Source organism: Equus przewalskii, chromosome 13, assembly GCF_037783145.1.
Source record: "Equus przewalskii isolate Varuska chromosome 13, EquPr2, whole genome shotgun sequence".
NCBI lineage: Eukaryota > Metazoa > Chordata > Mammalia > Perissodactyla > Equidae > Equus > Equus przewalskii.
In genome coordinates this window covers 23816367-23832500 of record NC_091843.1, presented here as the reverse complement: position 1 = coordinate 23832500, position 16134 = coordinate 23816367, and the positions used below count along the sequence as shown (strand labels likewise).

Sequence of the window (16134 nt, the reverse complement as noted above, 5' to 3'; positions counted from 1 at the left end):
AATCTTGTTTTGAGACAGGATGTTCTGTGGTGCATTGTACAGCAGCTGGTCCCTGAGCACATACTGCTGAGAAGAGCCACCCCCACAAGCCTCACTTTTGCAGCATTTGCCTTGCCAATTATTAGTACAATGGGCCAATTCTCATCCTGTGTTGCTCTTGGGGAAAATATGCAGGCTAGGGAACTGGCCTAGATTAGAAATGGAACAGCAGAAGTTGCCAATTAACATGAGTTCCTTTTTTGTATCCCCTAAAGACGTTAGTCTCTAGGGAGAATTTATAAAAGGCATGATCCCAGGCCCTCTAGGAACTCCTTAGATGCCTCAAATCACTTGGGATTGGCATGAGTGTCAAAAGTCCCTTGGTCCAGCTCTGTGTCCAGTGCTTGAATGCCTTGGCTGACCTTGTCCTAAATACATCCACGTTTGGGTACTCAGCACTATCCATGGCAAGGTATTCCACCTTTGGACAGCTCCATAGATTTGAAAAATCTCCCTTCAGTTGAATCAAATCCACCTCTCCATGGCTTCCCCACTTTTGTCCTGGCTAGTGAGAGAGCCTAGCCAACCCCTCAGTCTCCACTCCCTGGAAATGACCAACTGCTCAGGAAAATGATCTGTAGGCCAAAAATCTAGTTTTGAAAAGAAAGCCTACTATAGCAGAAAGGCTAATAAATGGAAGAGGGGTGAGCCTCTTCTCACAGCCTGAAAGGCAAAGTCAGGTTACAGATTCAGCATGTGGAAGGCTTGTAGGCAGCCCCCAAAACTCCAGCTGTACACACATCAGAAAATGTGTGGAATTCCTGTGGAATGTAGAGAAGAGCAGAAGCTACGGCCTTTGCTTTATAGGAGTCCACGCTCTTATCGGGAAGAAATGGAAGCATTTGGAGAAACCTGAAGCTTGGTCCAGATTCAACAGGCCTTGGATGAGGGGCTGAGTCTGTCTCCATGGAGGGGACCGGTCTCATGGCCAGAGGCCTTGGCTTCTCCCTAAAACTTTCTACTTATTGCCATAAAAAAAGCTTCAAGTCTCTTTGTCTCAGGCCTGACTCAAACCTCACAAAGACTCAGCCAGTCCCACATTCTTGGAAGAGATGTTGGCTCAGAAACACAGAGGGAGTCTGGGACAGTCCCCCATTATGTGGGAGGAGCAAGGAGAAATATGAAAAAGAAAACATCTCCCTCCCACACGAGGGAGGTGGCAAATCAAGACAACAGGCTAAGGGGAACAGATGAAGGGCGGGTCTCGTCACCATTACAACAAGCCTATCGATTCTGAAAGATGGAATTTTTGTTTTTCTTTTCATCTGTCACTCTTCTCAGTACTGTCACTCTCTTTGCCTGCTCCTGGCGGGAGCCAAGTTGTGACTTTTTCACTCCCACCAACAAGCTGCCAGCTTTTGGGAGTGTGGCTGCTATGGGAGGGGAGGAGAACGGGGTTTCCAGAGGGGTGCACAGAAGACTCAGACTCTGGGTCACCCTTGCCCTGGGCATAGCTGGGAAGCATGTGGCTTGCTCATGAAGTATGAACACAGCTGTTTGTACACAAGTCCACTAGGAAGCCTCTTCTCACATGGACACTGCAGGCCAGAGGAGGAATCAGAGTTCTGACCCTTAAATAAAAGGGATATTTGTCCCTGCTCGAGAACACCCCATCATATTCCAACAGAGTGAGTCCAAGAAAGGCAGAGGTGGCAACTGAACAGAAGACAGTGGCCTTGGGCCTCCTTTGAAAAAACTAAATTTGCCGCTATCCAAAAGCTAATGACTCACGTAAGGGAAATCATAAACCCTTGCCTAGATGTAAATTCCTCAATTATGTGGGCTGCGAAGACACCAACACCAGCCCTTCATTTCACACCCTGTCAAGTTATGCCAAATTCAGACAGTTGTGTTATATCTGTGTTTGCTTTCTGTGATTGGTGGTGATAGGGCCCAGGTGCCCCCTCTATTCTAGAGGTCCTCCCTGATCCCTGTTAGTACAATTGTGTTGACATAAAGAAGGCTCAGTGGCACTATGTGTCCTGCAACAAGTGGCAGTCCCCATACCATCTGACTGCCCTCTTTGCTTGTATGGGATGTATCCCCACACACACATACCCTGCCATCTTCATGGGCCAGAGGCCTCCTTCAGAAGTGAGGGACGCTCTCCATCTCCAGACATAATCCAATGTGCAGTCACTGGACCTTCTTCCTTCTGCAGTGACATAGACTATGCCTCCTTCCCCCGCTTCTATATGCAGATCCGACCCCACTTCCTTCCCAGATATACCAGAAGTGAACACTCCATCTTGTCCACCTTCTCCAGCCAGGGAGGCAGATGCCCTCTTCGGGTCTTTTGAAGATAGTACCAAAAAAACATGCCTACCACTCCCTTACCCTTGAAGGCAACCCACAACCAAGGTGAACTTGGGAAAGACCATGAGGAAGGAAACACAAACAGCCTTGGTGACCAAGGACACAAAGTGCACTTCAGCTATTGAAAAGCTGATGAGCTTGTGAAGTCAGCGGGACTTGTTCCTTGGCTCTCAGCCTTCCTGTCTACCACCTTCCTCCAGGCCTGTTCCCCACTCTCTCTGAGCACCACTGTCAACCACTCTTTTCTAAGGTGTGAGTTGACAATACGTTAAGATGCCTCCCCACCACACCCCTACCCTGGCCACACAGAAGAGTTTTACAGGAACTTCTGCTAACTTTAGGTCCTCCAAGGACTCTAAAGAATTCCTCTCCAGAGGCAGAGTTACAGACTTCCTGAACAACAAGCAAGGAAACATTTTGAGTGTTCTGGAAAATCACGCCAAGTGGGAATTTACTTGTTCAGCTGATTCTTGAACCAGGCACCCAACTCATTTTTGCACATTTCCCTTATCAGGCCATTATACCAGAGCAGGAGAAATTCTACCCCCTTTGAATAATCATTTCCATTGCTTCCAAAGCCAGAATATGCCTTGCCAAGTGTAACCCATATTCAAGAGCCATCTGCGTTAGCAATACAGGAAGCCACCAAGGGGGTGTGCTTTAGATAATCCTATAGCTCTGCCAGCCGAGGCTGCTTCTGGGGAGGGAAAGCAGGCTGCTATTTGCCAGCTGCAGGCCCCAACCTCAGCCCTGCTGAATCCTGTACAATGCACCAAGTAGAACTAGGACAGAGGCCACTGACTTGGTCAGTAACAGATCCCTTTCCACACACCCAGATTCTAATAGGCAGATGTCTGAGGAGTCGCTCAGGCAAAAGAGTCCACCCCTTGTGTGGCCTGCCTACATCCCTACCCGAAAAAGAACACATGGAGAGGTGTAAAAACTATAGCCCAGCCAGTGCCACCAGCCAACCAACCATGGCTGTGCCTGTGTCAGCTGAGCGTGCATTTCATTTTAATTCAATGGGAAACTTGCATTTGAGTAAACAATATAAACGAAGGTGGGAGAGCCACTGTGACATTTGGGGATGAGGAGTCTTCCAAGGTTTTAACATGGTCCCTTACCTGGGTCAAGAATGTGACTGAGCCGTTTCCCCTCTTCCTGAGCCATTTCCCCCTACCATGAGAACTAGTTTCATTTGATGGTTCTCACCACCTGGGAAGATGTTGTCACTCGCTCCCCAACTTTTGAACCCCAATGGAGGTGACAGAACTCGGGGCTGGTCTCACCAGATGGATGGCCTTTCTCAGGCTTCACAAGCTGAGCTCTGTCCTCCTCCTACTGCACGTGGGTCCCTCTCCCCAGGCCCCAAGAAATTAAGCACCTGCTCCATGACCCTGCCCCTCAAAACCCAGCACAAGATCTTTTACTACAGGCGACAGAGATTTCTAAATTCAGCCACCAGAGCTGCCCGCAGTGTTTCTTAGCGAGCACCTCCAACAGAAAAAATGACACCAATTAAGCATAATTATTAGGACTTGATAGAGCCATTTTTCTATCTCAGTGCCTTTGTACTATTCCCAGCCTCCAGTTTTCTTTTTCCCTAAATGGGGACTCAGAGCAGTAAGTTAAAGGCATCCATTGGTTGGTCTTTATTATACGTACAATAACTGTCTTATTAAATTGAAATCAAATGCACATCCAGGGGAAAGTTCATTTTAAGTACAACTCTCAGAAAAATACTCAGGAACAAAAACGAGAAGGGAGGCCAATGCGTTGCTGAGCAACAGAGGGGATGGGGGACAGGAACTGAGCTGAAAAAGAAGGGATACGGTTTTCTGAGAGAATGGGGTAAGCTCCAGGGTGCAGATCTTGGTAGAAGTTGCCCTCAATTTCTTGTGGCATCGCCCACCTTAGAACAGGCAATGAGGAGGGCAGAAAATGTCATTATAAATTGAACGTAATCAGGGATGCTTGGAAAATTGTTACGCACACACACACATACACGTTTTTTTCTTGGGGAATGTTTAACACTCTGTCAATAAATACAAAGCCTTTCCAACTATTATGAATGTTAAAGAGGGTGATGGGGCTGAGTGTATGTGTGTAAAAATGCTATTTCTTGGATGGTCTCTAGCCTCCTGGCTCACTTTGCTCTTTCCCCCTCCCCTCCCTCCTCCTCTTCCTAGGACAAGACAAGCGCTCTCAGCCTCAGCAATGTGGCGGGCGTGTTCTACATCCTGATCGGAGGACTGGGCCTAGCCATGCTGGTTGCCTTAATCGAGTTCTGCTACAAATCCCGTAGTGAATCCAAGCGGATGAAGGTGGCCTCGTCTTCCCAGGCCTTTTTCCCAACCTGTTCTGTGACACAGCTGGGTTTCCTGGGAGTCCCTTTACTAGAAAGGGTGGGGAGTGACAGGAGGTTGAGGTCAGCCTGAGGCAGGGGGCAGAAAGCCGTTCTGAGGAAAAGTGGCAGGGAAAGAGGCAGCTGTGAGAAAAGAAGGAAGATGAGGTGTGTCAGGTATAACATAAGGCACGAGCAAAGAACTGCATCAGCCAGTGATGGGGTCGTGAGATTAAAAGTTAGGGGTTTAAGTGACAGACAACATAGTGTGAGGCAAGAGTGATTGACACAGAGGCAGATTCTCTCTGAGGTTGCATTAACAGGAGTGTAGCTCCACAAGTAAGGGAGGAGGTGTCTACCTCAGCAAAATAGATGATCTTGCCATGCTTGGTGAATTAAGTCTCTTCTTAGCCAAATATTGTAAGATGGACTTTGACAAAGAGTATCATGCACAGTGAAGGATAAGCAGATTCATTAGACAATCCCAAACCATACCAAATATAGCTAAGGGCAACTAACTGGAAAAAAAAAATTATGGAGGATGTGAGAGCTATCTATAAAAGTATGAAGACTTTTCAGGCAGGAAAGAAAACAGACTAGTTCTGTGGAATCCCAAAGTGTACAATAAGAACTAATGACTAAAGCTATGCGGAACAGATGTTAACACAATAAGTGGATCTACTTTTCTTTCAGAACTACCCAAAAGTGGGAAGGACTATCCCAATAAGTACTAAGCACCCTGTCACTGGAGGTATACAAGTAGAGGCTGAATAACTCTTGGCAGGGATATAGGTTCAAGTATCCAAAGGGAGTTTGGATTAAGTGACCTTCAAGTCCCCTCCCATTTCATCATTTAGCTTCAATAAGGAAATATTTATGGAAGTAGTAATCATGTGAGCACCCCCGTGAGCAAGACATCCTGAGGAGGCAGAGAGGACTGAGACGCAATCTGTGACCAAGACATCCTGAGGAGGCAGAGAGGACTGAGACGCAATCTGTGACCAAGACATCCTGAGGAGGCAGAGAGGACTGAGACGCAATCTATGACCATTGGCACCTTCAACAAAGAATGGCACAGAAAAGTCATTCAGTGAAGCAACCTGTGGTACAGATGGGAAGGCCTATAGGAATATAGAGGAGGGAGAAATTGAGAAGGTTTCCGGGAATAGGCAGACATTAAGAGGAAGAACAAGAAAGTTTCAAAACAATAGCAATGGGGAGAAGGTAGTCACTCTGAGCAATGTACCCTAGGCTGTTGCTGTGGCTTGACTACACTAAGAAGACTCATTGGCAGGATTCGCTCTCCTAGAATGTGCCCTAGAAGCCCATTTTCCAACGTGCGATTGCTCCCAAGCTCATCATGACCATAGCCTCCTGCCCCGCCCCTCCCTGCCATGGGCCATCAGCCCTACATACACCTCCAGGGTCACTCTTGGAGAAGTCTTTGCTGGACATTTTGCTTCCCCTGTTTGGAAACTCTGTCTTCAGTTGTGTACACAGAGAGTGGGAGTCGGGGGAGGAAGGCCTTCTGTCCTGGCATTCAGAATTTCCACATCATGGCTCCAGCCTACTTTCCCCTCCCAGGCAATCTGCTCTCCTTACATACTCCCTACTCAGCCTCCCACCTCCTGCTTCCCACCCATGTGCCTTCATGCAGGCCAATCCCTCTCCCCACCTTCCTGTCCCATAGAGTCCATTTAAAAGGCAACTTCCCTAAAATATAATAACAAGGAAAAATTAAGGGATGCAGTGTGATGGTATTTGGCCAGGAGACTCAGGAACACTTCAATCCCACCCTTGACCAGCTCACTCACCACCAGCTCCACTGAGAAGGGACAAAGTACAGCAAACGCATGAGCCCCAGACCTGAAACCCAGTGTAGACCTCCAAGGAGCTTAACTGGATACAATGAGTTCTCCTAGAACCTAAACAAAGCTTCCTCTGCGTGTTCCATCTAAAACGTAAGCCTAAAGACTCTCCTATCTTACCCTCCAAAGTAAGGAAAGGCCACTCCAGAGGCAAAGAGGGGAATAAGAGAAGAGCTAAGTGAGATGCAACCTTTACTACCTCCCCCAAAACCTTCCCATCGACCAGCACCCAAACCAGGGACCCACCTCAGGAGTGCCCTCTCGCCGCTCCCCTAAGAGACAATGCAGTGTAGTGGTCTACACGGGCTCTGGAGACTCTTTGTAAACTGTGTCATCTTAGACAAGTTTCAACAGCTCTCTGATCCTCATTTTCTTTAAAATGGGGCTAGTGGTAATACATACATCATGAAATTGTTGTGAGGATTATATTTTAAAAATGGATATACAGGGCTTGGCAAAATGCCTTGCCCATAGCAAGCCCTCAATAAATAATAACAATGATAATTAGCATTCCCAATAATATTTCCTCTTATTATTAGTGGCCAGCTAGGACCTTCTTAAGACTTTCCTTTTATTGCCCCCATTTACATGTCCTAGGTTTGTTGAGCTATATAGTTTGAATTCCTTAAGGTAAGAAGCTGTGTCTGATTTCTCTTTGAACATCCTGCACACATAGGGTATTAGTAAAATTAATGTGGAATTGTAACCAGAAGAAAACATCTCTTAGAGGATAAGGTGAGGCATGGGAGGGAGCTGCTATTAGTTTAAGCAAATACAACCACCGAAACCACCCAGGCTGGAAGCACAAACAACATCCAACATGGTTTTGGTCCCATTTTTTTGCTCATACAATCTAATGAGACCAGGCATCCACCAAGGAGGAACCCTTCTGGACTTCCAGCACTTCCATGACTCCCACTAATCATGGTCAGTGCCAGGTGGTGGTACCAGGGTGGCTAAAGACTGGTATCTTCTTAAAACTGGGAAAGTGTTGACCTTCACCACTGAAGTCACAACATTCAGGTTACGACAAAAATCCTTAGAAAAGTCCACTGAGTCATGCCATAACTTCTTGGAAATATTCTCACCCTTCCCTTTACAAAGAAGATGTTGAATTTCTCAGCAACCAACATCAGGATCTCTTGGAATCATTCATTCAAGTTCTTCTACCACAATCTTCTATAATTAATTCCATTGGTTGGCATGACTTCTGCCTAACTCACCGAGGCTCCTAATAGAATTTTTAATCTTCTAACAGCAGAAAAAATACTTCTACTATCTTTTTAATCAATCTGGCCCTTAATTTTCAAAGCTCCATCAACTTCTCTCTTATCCAAAGGAAATAAGAGGAACACACTCTGCTTGCCTCTCAGACTTTCCAGCTTTGCAGATCTCTTTACTGTTCTGTACTTTGTCTTCTTCAAAGGCAATTAGCTCTTTGCAGAAGTGCAGCCTCCAACCTCACACAGAGCCCACACTGATGGTGACAAGAGCCTTTGGTGAGAACTTCCCTCATTTCTTTCCTTGATTACAGTATTTGGCCAACTCTTAAGGCCTTGAGCCCCTAAACCTAGTTGAGGCCCAGCGTCCTGTTTCTCAACAGTGTTCAAGGAGTCCTTCCCCACTCTGCATGGAATAGAGAAGGAAGAGAGGAGGCGAGGCAGAAAAGGGAAAGAAGGGAAGGAGAGAGAGAGAAGAAAGGAAGGGAAGAAGGAAAGACATCTTTTTAGTAATTTCCACATTTAAAGTGCTTTATATACATTTTCACAAACCCTGTAAGGTGCTATGAGTGCAACCCTACAAATGAAGAAATAGGGGCTCAGAGAAGCTAAGTAGCGTGTCCTAGGAAGGTCACACAAGCTAGGAGCTGGAGGAACAGGAATTAGACTCCTGTTCTACACGACCTCTGCAAAGCCTGAGTTCTTGGTGCTGGCCAAGCCACTTCTAAATTTCTCTCTCACACCCCAACCACATAGCAACAGATAATTCTGAGCACTTTCTCTGTGTCCTCTCAAGCCCCAGCCACAGCTCACAACCAAGTAAGATGCAGCCCTTATTCGTAGGTTTTCCTGATCCGGTTGTTGAGGCCATCCATGGAATGTAATCCTTTGCCTATGCATTGTTGCATCCCTTTCCCCTTCAATGTGTCACATGAGCAGGACACACGGCAAGTGTCATAGGGACAGTGGGAAGACACTCTGCAGGCATTCCACAAAAACACACTGAGCACCGTTGTATGTTAGGCATTGCCCAGCACTGGGGATACAGTCAAAAACAAAGCAGACACAGCTCATGTTCTCAGGAAAGGGAGAGTTTGATGGAGAAGACAGAAAATAAGCAAACACTTACATGTTTGCAAAGAGGGTTATGAAGAAAACTGCCTGGTGCTGTCAAGTCCTAGTCAGGGAATGGGGGCAGGGGCAGGTCAGAGAGGCTTTGCTGAGACAGTGATGCTTAACAGACTGGAAGTACGAAAGGAATTAACAAGGGGAAGAGAGCTGCCAGCAAAGGATGCACAAGTGTCAGAGACCTAAGACCACAACTCTTGCCCAGAGATGGAAAGCAGGCCAGGGAGGGTAGAGCACAGGAAGACAGAGCGAAGAGGAGAACATGTGAGAGCTGGGGACTCAGAGAGGGACGTCAGACAACTGCAACAGTTGAGCATAATTCAAATTGTCATATAGTAGCAACAATATCCAAACTGAATGAAGTCTAGGATCCTCAGATCTTCCCCTCTGCCTAGGCAAACAGACCGAAACCTGAGTCTTTAGCTGATATTAAGGACAACCAGGATCTTTATTATTCACCACTTTGCTCCCAAAGGAAAATAATCCCCAGCCACGCCCACCACCAGGAGAGCCACTGACCTTTCATAATTGTATGTGGCTGTGCCAGCATGGGCCGTGTTTAAGCCACAGCAATTGAGGCTTTGCACATTTCCCCAGAATTAATGAGCAGCTGAGGGACTTGGTAATACAGAGGGTGCATCCTCTGCAGCAGGTGGCCACTCTGGCCCTTAGCACGTATGCTAGGATGAGGTCACTAATGAGGTTTGAGCTTTTATTAGGGTGTTCTATGATGTGCAGAGGCTGGGCAGACTTTTCTAGAAAAATAAGTGGCTGAGAATGTAGGCTGTAATCACTGTTAGAGAAACGAATCTCTGAAGAGCCAACTTAGGAGACTTCGAGGTTGGACTTTCTACTCACCCTTTTCTCCCTGAGTGTTAATTTCAAAACAACTACTCTAAGGAAGAACTTTAAAAATGGCTGGTATGTCAAGGATGGACAAGGGAGAACCACATGTCCCAGAGGCAAGGGTAGGAATGACATCAGCCTATGACAGCTTAGCTACAGGGGATGGGAAGAACTGAAGGTCATCCGCTTTGGCACTAGATCACATAACTGTAACCTTAAGTAAGTCAGTCATAAGTCGTTTCTCTGTAAAGTGGATCAAATAAATTAGATCAGTGTATTTAGATCTTGCTTGCATATTAGAATCACCTGGGATATTTTTAAAACTCCAGATGTCCAGGCCACACACCACACCTATTAAGTCAACAGCTCAGAGGGTAGATCTCATGCATCAGTGTTTTTTCCCAAAACTGCCCAGGTGATTCCAGCATGCAGTCAAGTTTGAAAACTAGTGTTATAGTCATTTTTAGCATTGCTTTCTGCTCCAAAGTTTTGACTCTATTCATCTCCTCTCCTGAGAGCCCATAAATGTATTAGAAAGGAAGCCAGTAAGCAGGCAGTACACACTATCAATAGGAGTATGGAGTCATTGACCTCTGGGAAGCCCTCAGCTTCCTTGAAAACAAGTTCTTAATGGCATGACCTTGGAGGGTTTTAGTTACATGCCTGGCTAAGGTACCTCACACTTTGATAGGCATCAATGTCAACTGAGCCACCAATCTTCTCCTTTAAGATAAATTCATCAAGTACCACCAACTTCAATGGAATGTTATAGGAACATGTGAGATCTTTTGAGAAACAAAGACCAAGGTGATCTGTGTGAACTTTAAACATTTTTTTAATTAAAGGGATTTGGCAGAGAAAAATCATAGGAGATAGACATTCCAAGCTAATCTATGGAAGTTTCCACAATTCACACCACACAAATAAAAAGTTGTTTTCTTTTCAACATTCTTTAGGTGAGAATGACCATTAATTCTTCATGTGTTCACTTTGCGTTTCCCCCGTAGAGCATCACAGTGATATTTATTTGGCCTTGACTCAGAAGAATGCAATCCAGGTCACACTTCTTCTTCAGAGGAGGACAACCAAGGCAGAGTGTAGAAAGATTAACTCCAGGGGTTTGAGGCAGAGACAGAACGAGTGTGGGTGGAGCATCATATAGGGCAAATCTGTCTGAATCATGGATTTCAACAAGAAAGAACATTTAAAAGCACTGTCAGAATTGCCAATAATAAGAGGAGACTCCCAGCATTGTCTATCAGAAAGCTGCCCTGTTCACGTCTGTCTGGCCACGGCAGGCTGACTGACTTCTCTGATCACTAGAACCATGGTAATACACAAAGGAGAAAGCCATAGACTTTTTAAGAAGGATCCTATGTGGTTGGTTTTTCTCAGACAAATTCAAGAATATCTACTGTGCATCAAAGTACCTGCTGGACACTCTGGGAGATAGCTAAGGATTGAGAAGACATGGCCCTTGCCCTTCTCCAGACAGCTAGCTCTCTGAAAGAAGACAAATCCTACATACCTGAAACAGAGCCATTACAAGAGAATGCAAAACATATGAGTCCTGGGGTGAGGGGGGCCAGCACTTGCTAGTACGGTCTAGGATGGCTTCAAGAAGGAGGTGAGAACAGAATGAGCCTTGAAGGATGAGTAGGGTTTGTCTTAGAGAAAGAAACCTCCAACTCATAGACAATTCTTCTCCTTTGTTTAACTCCCACCAAGAAACCAAGCCCCACCTCAAAAATTCTATGAGCATCTCTTAATGGGAAGTCAGAAGTGACAGGAAGAGATAAGGGTTTGGATTTCTTGTCATAAAGTTTCTTTCTCCAAAGGAACTCAGAACAGAACCCTTCCTCTTGTCTAATAGGATACGGTTCTAATCCCAGATTGTGGTCTTGAACATCCCGCCTAATTCATCTGATCCTGGGGTGATTGTTGGAATGCTTGTCATATGTAGAATTCTAACATTCTAGAAATCACAAGCTTAGTAGCACTGATCTGATGTGTCAATGAGAAGTGCAGGTTATACGTGCTGATGGGAAGCAGTTGACACACAGAAAATAATCTTTGGGATGTATTCTCATTTTCTTCAGCAATGCCCTGTTCCAGTTACATTTTGCCCATTATATTACTCAACAAGTCCTACATTCCCTTAACATGCTGCTAAAGGTAGGACAGCACTTTTCCTGAAGTAAATCATAGACAGTTTTTAATTTTGATCCAACAATAACACACTCTCAATTACTTTTTAACATTTCAAATCATTTTTCATGCAGTAGCACCATTCTTTCTAATAAGTCGGTAGATGCATAGATAATCACATTTCACAAACGTGGCGATTTAAAAGGTCCAGAGAGGTAAGGAGATACATACAGGGTCATACAGGTTGATGTCAGAACCAGAATTGAAATGCAAGTTTCCTAAGCCCCATTCCAGAGCTTTTCCATTTGGTCATTTTGCTACATTTATTATCATCAGCACCACCATGGCAATGTAACACCTTTGGAAATCACAGCATATAAGAATCGGAAAGGATTTTAGAGATAACCCAGTCTGGTACACCTCATTAAACAGAGAGAGCATGAGGTCCAGAGAGGGGATCGGATTTGTCTAGAGCCACACAACAGTTTTGTGAGTTCATGGGAAGTCAAGATTAGAATTATAGATTAGGAAAGGAGTTGGATGGGGAAAAGAGTTGGGGTGGCATTTTAAGTCCAGTGTTGATTCATTCTCCTTGCCAATCATTGCCAAGGACCCGGGGAAGAACCCCCGGTCCTCCTGAAAAGGGTTTCTGTTTGATCCCACAGCAATCCATCAACGAAGCCATACGGACGTCGACACTCCCCCGGAACAGTGGGGCAGGAGCCAGCGGTGGCGGTAGTGGAGAGAATGGCCGAGTGGTCAGCCACGACTTCCCCAAATCCATGCAATCTATTCCCTGCATGAGCCACAGTTCAGGGATGCCCTTGGGAGCCACAGGATTATAACTGGAGCAGTGGAACAGATGGAGACCCCTTGGGGAGCAGGCTCAGGCTCCCCCAGCCCCATCCCAAACCCTTCAGTGCCAAAAACAACAACAAAATGAAACGCAACCACCACCAACCGCCATGACCACAAGGAGGATGACTCAACAGATTTTCCTGAAGAATTGAAAAACCATTTTGCTATCCCTTTTCCTTTTTTAATGTTCTTTCACCCTTTTTCGTTTGCTAAGTGAGGATGATAACACTGTACTGCAATAAGGGGAGAATAACCCTGTCTAACAGAGCTTGTGTCTCTGAAAATGGAGTCACTGGAACACTAATGAGGAAACTGTACTATTTTCTTTTGATTTGGTTGTTAATGTGTCCAAATGTGCGCAATATTTTTTTTCTTACTAATATCCATGGTTTGCAGGTTCTGTTAGGCCCCTTCCCTCTCCTTACTTCTAATTCTCAACTCCCTACCCATCCCTCTTCAGTTTCCAAATTGGAGATTCAAGATTCATTCCACCTTACAAGCAAGCAAAAGGAAAAAAAGCAACCTTCAAAGTAATTCTCCACGGGAGCTCTCCAAGTTACCCTCCACTCCTCAGCCCCAAGCCATGGATGGAGATGGATGTTGTTGGAGGAGTGAGCTGCCTTCCCCAGATGGGGCACTGCCTAAACACTGGTTTAGCTGGGAATGGATGTAAAAAGCAACTCACACTGAGGGTGGCAGAGAGGGCAAAGGCAGATGTGCAGTCAAAGGAGGACCCATGAAGTTATTGCTGGAGGCTTAGATAAAGCTTCCTTTAACGTGTAAGAGCCATCCCAAAGGCCTGAGGCGGAATGGTGTATTTCTTCACAGAGTCAGCCTCATCCCTGAGAAGTATGTCCTTCTGACTATGCTCAAGCCCAAAGGCACTCTGGTGGCTAAAGGGCAACAGGTCTCCTAAACCGAGTAGGGCCTTGGGAACAGCTGACAGCTAGGGAGATACGGCTCATGATTCTCATTTTTCATTTGCTTAACATCTGAGCAGGAACCCCATTGTGGAGTAGACTTTCTCTTTGGAGCCTCTCATATGGGGGAAAATGGTATGCAAGCTAAGTGTGAAAGAAAGGTGATGGAAGAATTTTGGAAGAGGAAGACTCATCGAAGCCCACAAGCAATAGATCCTTCTATGGTGTGCCCTGTCCTAAGTTTGAGAGACCAAATATGAAGCTTAGGGTTTTGCTGACCTGCAGAACTTGGGTTTTGTGTCTACATAAAAATGTTGTTCTAGCATGTGGCCAGATAGCATTCTGTCGTCTAGAAAGTAAAATGCCCAAGGCCGTATTATTTGAAGAAGTAAGGGAGATGGATTAAGTTGATAATGACATTGGGGGACCTTAAGATCACTGACCCCGACTTCTAACCCAAGAAGGCTGGCCTTCCCCCTGGCTAAAACAGAATGGGGATGTTGTATTCCAGTGACCAGAATCAATAAGCCCATGATTCTGACTATCAATCTGAACTAAAGCAAGACTGGAGAAGTGGCAGGGTTCATGGAGAGAAGGCCAGGTTGACTGCAACTTTGGTTAGGAGGGGGAGTTCCTGGCACATAGCTTACTTGGAGATCCCAACTCTCATTCTTGGTGCAATTGGCTTCCAGCTCTCCAGCAGCCACTCTCCTAGGTGCATGATTCAGTGTGTGCCATGTGTCATTAGCTTTTATTGATAACCATATTCTAGCTTGTTTCCTTACCCCCTACTTCTATCCAGTCTTCTCTGCTAGGGGTTATCATTAGCAATTGACAAACTAAAGGTTTTGGAATCTAACTATGAGTAGGTGCAGCACGATTGGCTTCATTTATGGATTCTCTCAGCGGACTCCCACCATCTCTATGTCTCTCTCATTCTCCTTTTATCAGCCATAGCAAAGAACCATCCCTGAATCAGACTCTTCGCCCTTTTAACTCAAGTGTTATTGTTCAGTCTCTCACATGTCAATGTGGACATGGTACATGAAGCAGGATCCTCAAGATGGATTTTCAGTTTCCACTACTGCCAGCTGATGTCCTTACCAGCCCCTGCCCTCACGCCAGATTTTTCTTAGCCCTTAGCCTACCCCTGCAGAATCCGATATGACCCGCCATTAGGGAGTCTGCATTTCGGATGAGGTGGAAATAACCCTCTACCATTGACATGCTTCAAAGACCTTTTGCCTTTAGCCTGGTAAGAGGCCTCTCCAGCCACTGAGTGCACCCGTAACATGATCTGATAGGGAGAGACCATCTATGCTAGAAATGAGGGTCTATGCTATGTGGGGGTCCAAGACTCCAGTGGAAGATGCTTTCCATCAACGGAGGAATGACGGGGAAAACAAAAGCAAGAAAAAAAGTTAACTTGTATTATGTATTTTTACTACACTTTTCTTAAAAATAGAGCAATGGGAAAACTCTGAAAGAGATTGACATTTTTCTCAATGGGAATCCATACTTAACAGTTCTGGCTTTCATTAAATTTTGCTCTTTGGTACCTGGGCTTTTTATTTAACATCTACATTTGTTTGAACTCTCTTAGCATATGTGTGAAAGGATTTTTGCTTGATCGAACACTAAATATTTTTTTGGTTCCTGTTTTCCTTTCAAGTAGCCAGGTTTTTTTTTTTTCTTTTTGCATTTGCATAAAATGAAAATATCACCGAGAATTAAATCACTGTGGATCCATTATCTACTTTTCATATTTGTCCATTCCATTTTTGTGCCATTTCTGAAGCCAGAGCTCTAGAGGTTATGTTACTTCCTTATTGCCGAGCCTAAGTCCAGCACATTTTTAATGGTGACCACCATACCTGACTCAGAAACAGCTCTCAAACAAGTCATTTTAGATGAACTAGATCATTGTGAGTGACTCATCCAAATAGGCTAGCAAAAAAAGACAAGGAGCGGTATTTGGTTTTCAAGGCCGCAGTTTCTATTGTGTAAGGAGCAGGTTTTGGTTTTCCGTGGCCACAGCACCTCTATGGAAGTGGAGGGCTCACAGGGAATGTCTCCCAGACACCCCCAAACTGGAGTCTAGGTGGATCTGTGTCTGCGCAGAGTCACAACCAAAACCAAATCTAGACTGAGCTTATAAATAGATAATCTTGGTCCTCAGATCACAGGACCCTCATTCTTGCCTGAAAGGTTTTCTTTTGCTCAAGCAGGATGGGCTTTCTGTAAAGGATGACACACTGACACTTAGATACTGATGATTGGGAACAGCTTTAAGTGTCTTCTTTACCAAGGGACTTTGCGAATTAACAGTGGTCAGAGGTCTAAAATAAATGAAGCTCTAACAGTGGCATATCAGGCAGCAACTACCATAGAAGAAAAGTGCTAGGGGAAGGGAGAGAAGCTAGTGGACTTGTGTGAAGCTCCAGTCA

The 16134-nt window shown here is 45.3% G+C and overlaps 1 protein-coding gene across 14 annotated transcripts in view; it reads left to right on the top strand.

The window, feature by feature from the left end:
* GRIA1 (glutamate ionotropic receptor AMPA type subunit 1) overlaps window positions 1–15245 on the top strand; it is a 289089-nt gene extending 273844 nt beyond the window's left edge. For 12 of the 14 annotated variants that reach the window (XM_008518178.2, XM_008518177.2, XM_070569170.1 and 9 more), the window contains exons 15-16: window positions 4545–4679; window positions 12554–15245. In XM_008518178.2, the coding sequence (XP_008516400.1) occupies window positions 4545–4679; window positions 12554–12754 (336 nt within the window). In that variant the 3' untranslated portion in view covers window positions 12755–15245. The remainder of the gene's footprint in view (window positions 1–4544; window positions 4680–12553) is intronic. The other 2 variants (XM_070569172.1, XM_070569171.1) reach the window with 1 other exon arrangement.
* Window positions 15246–16134: the final 889 nt, after the last annotated feature.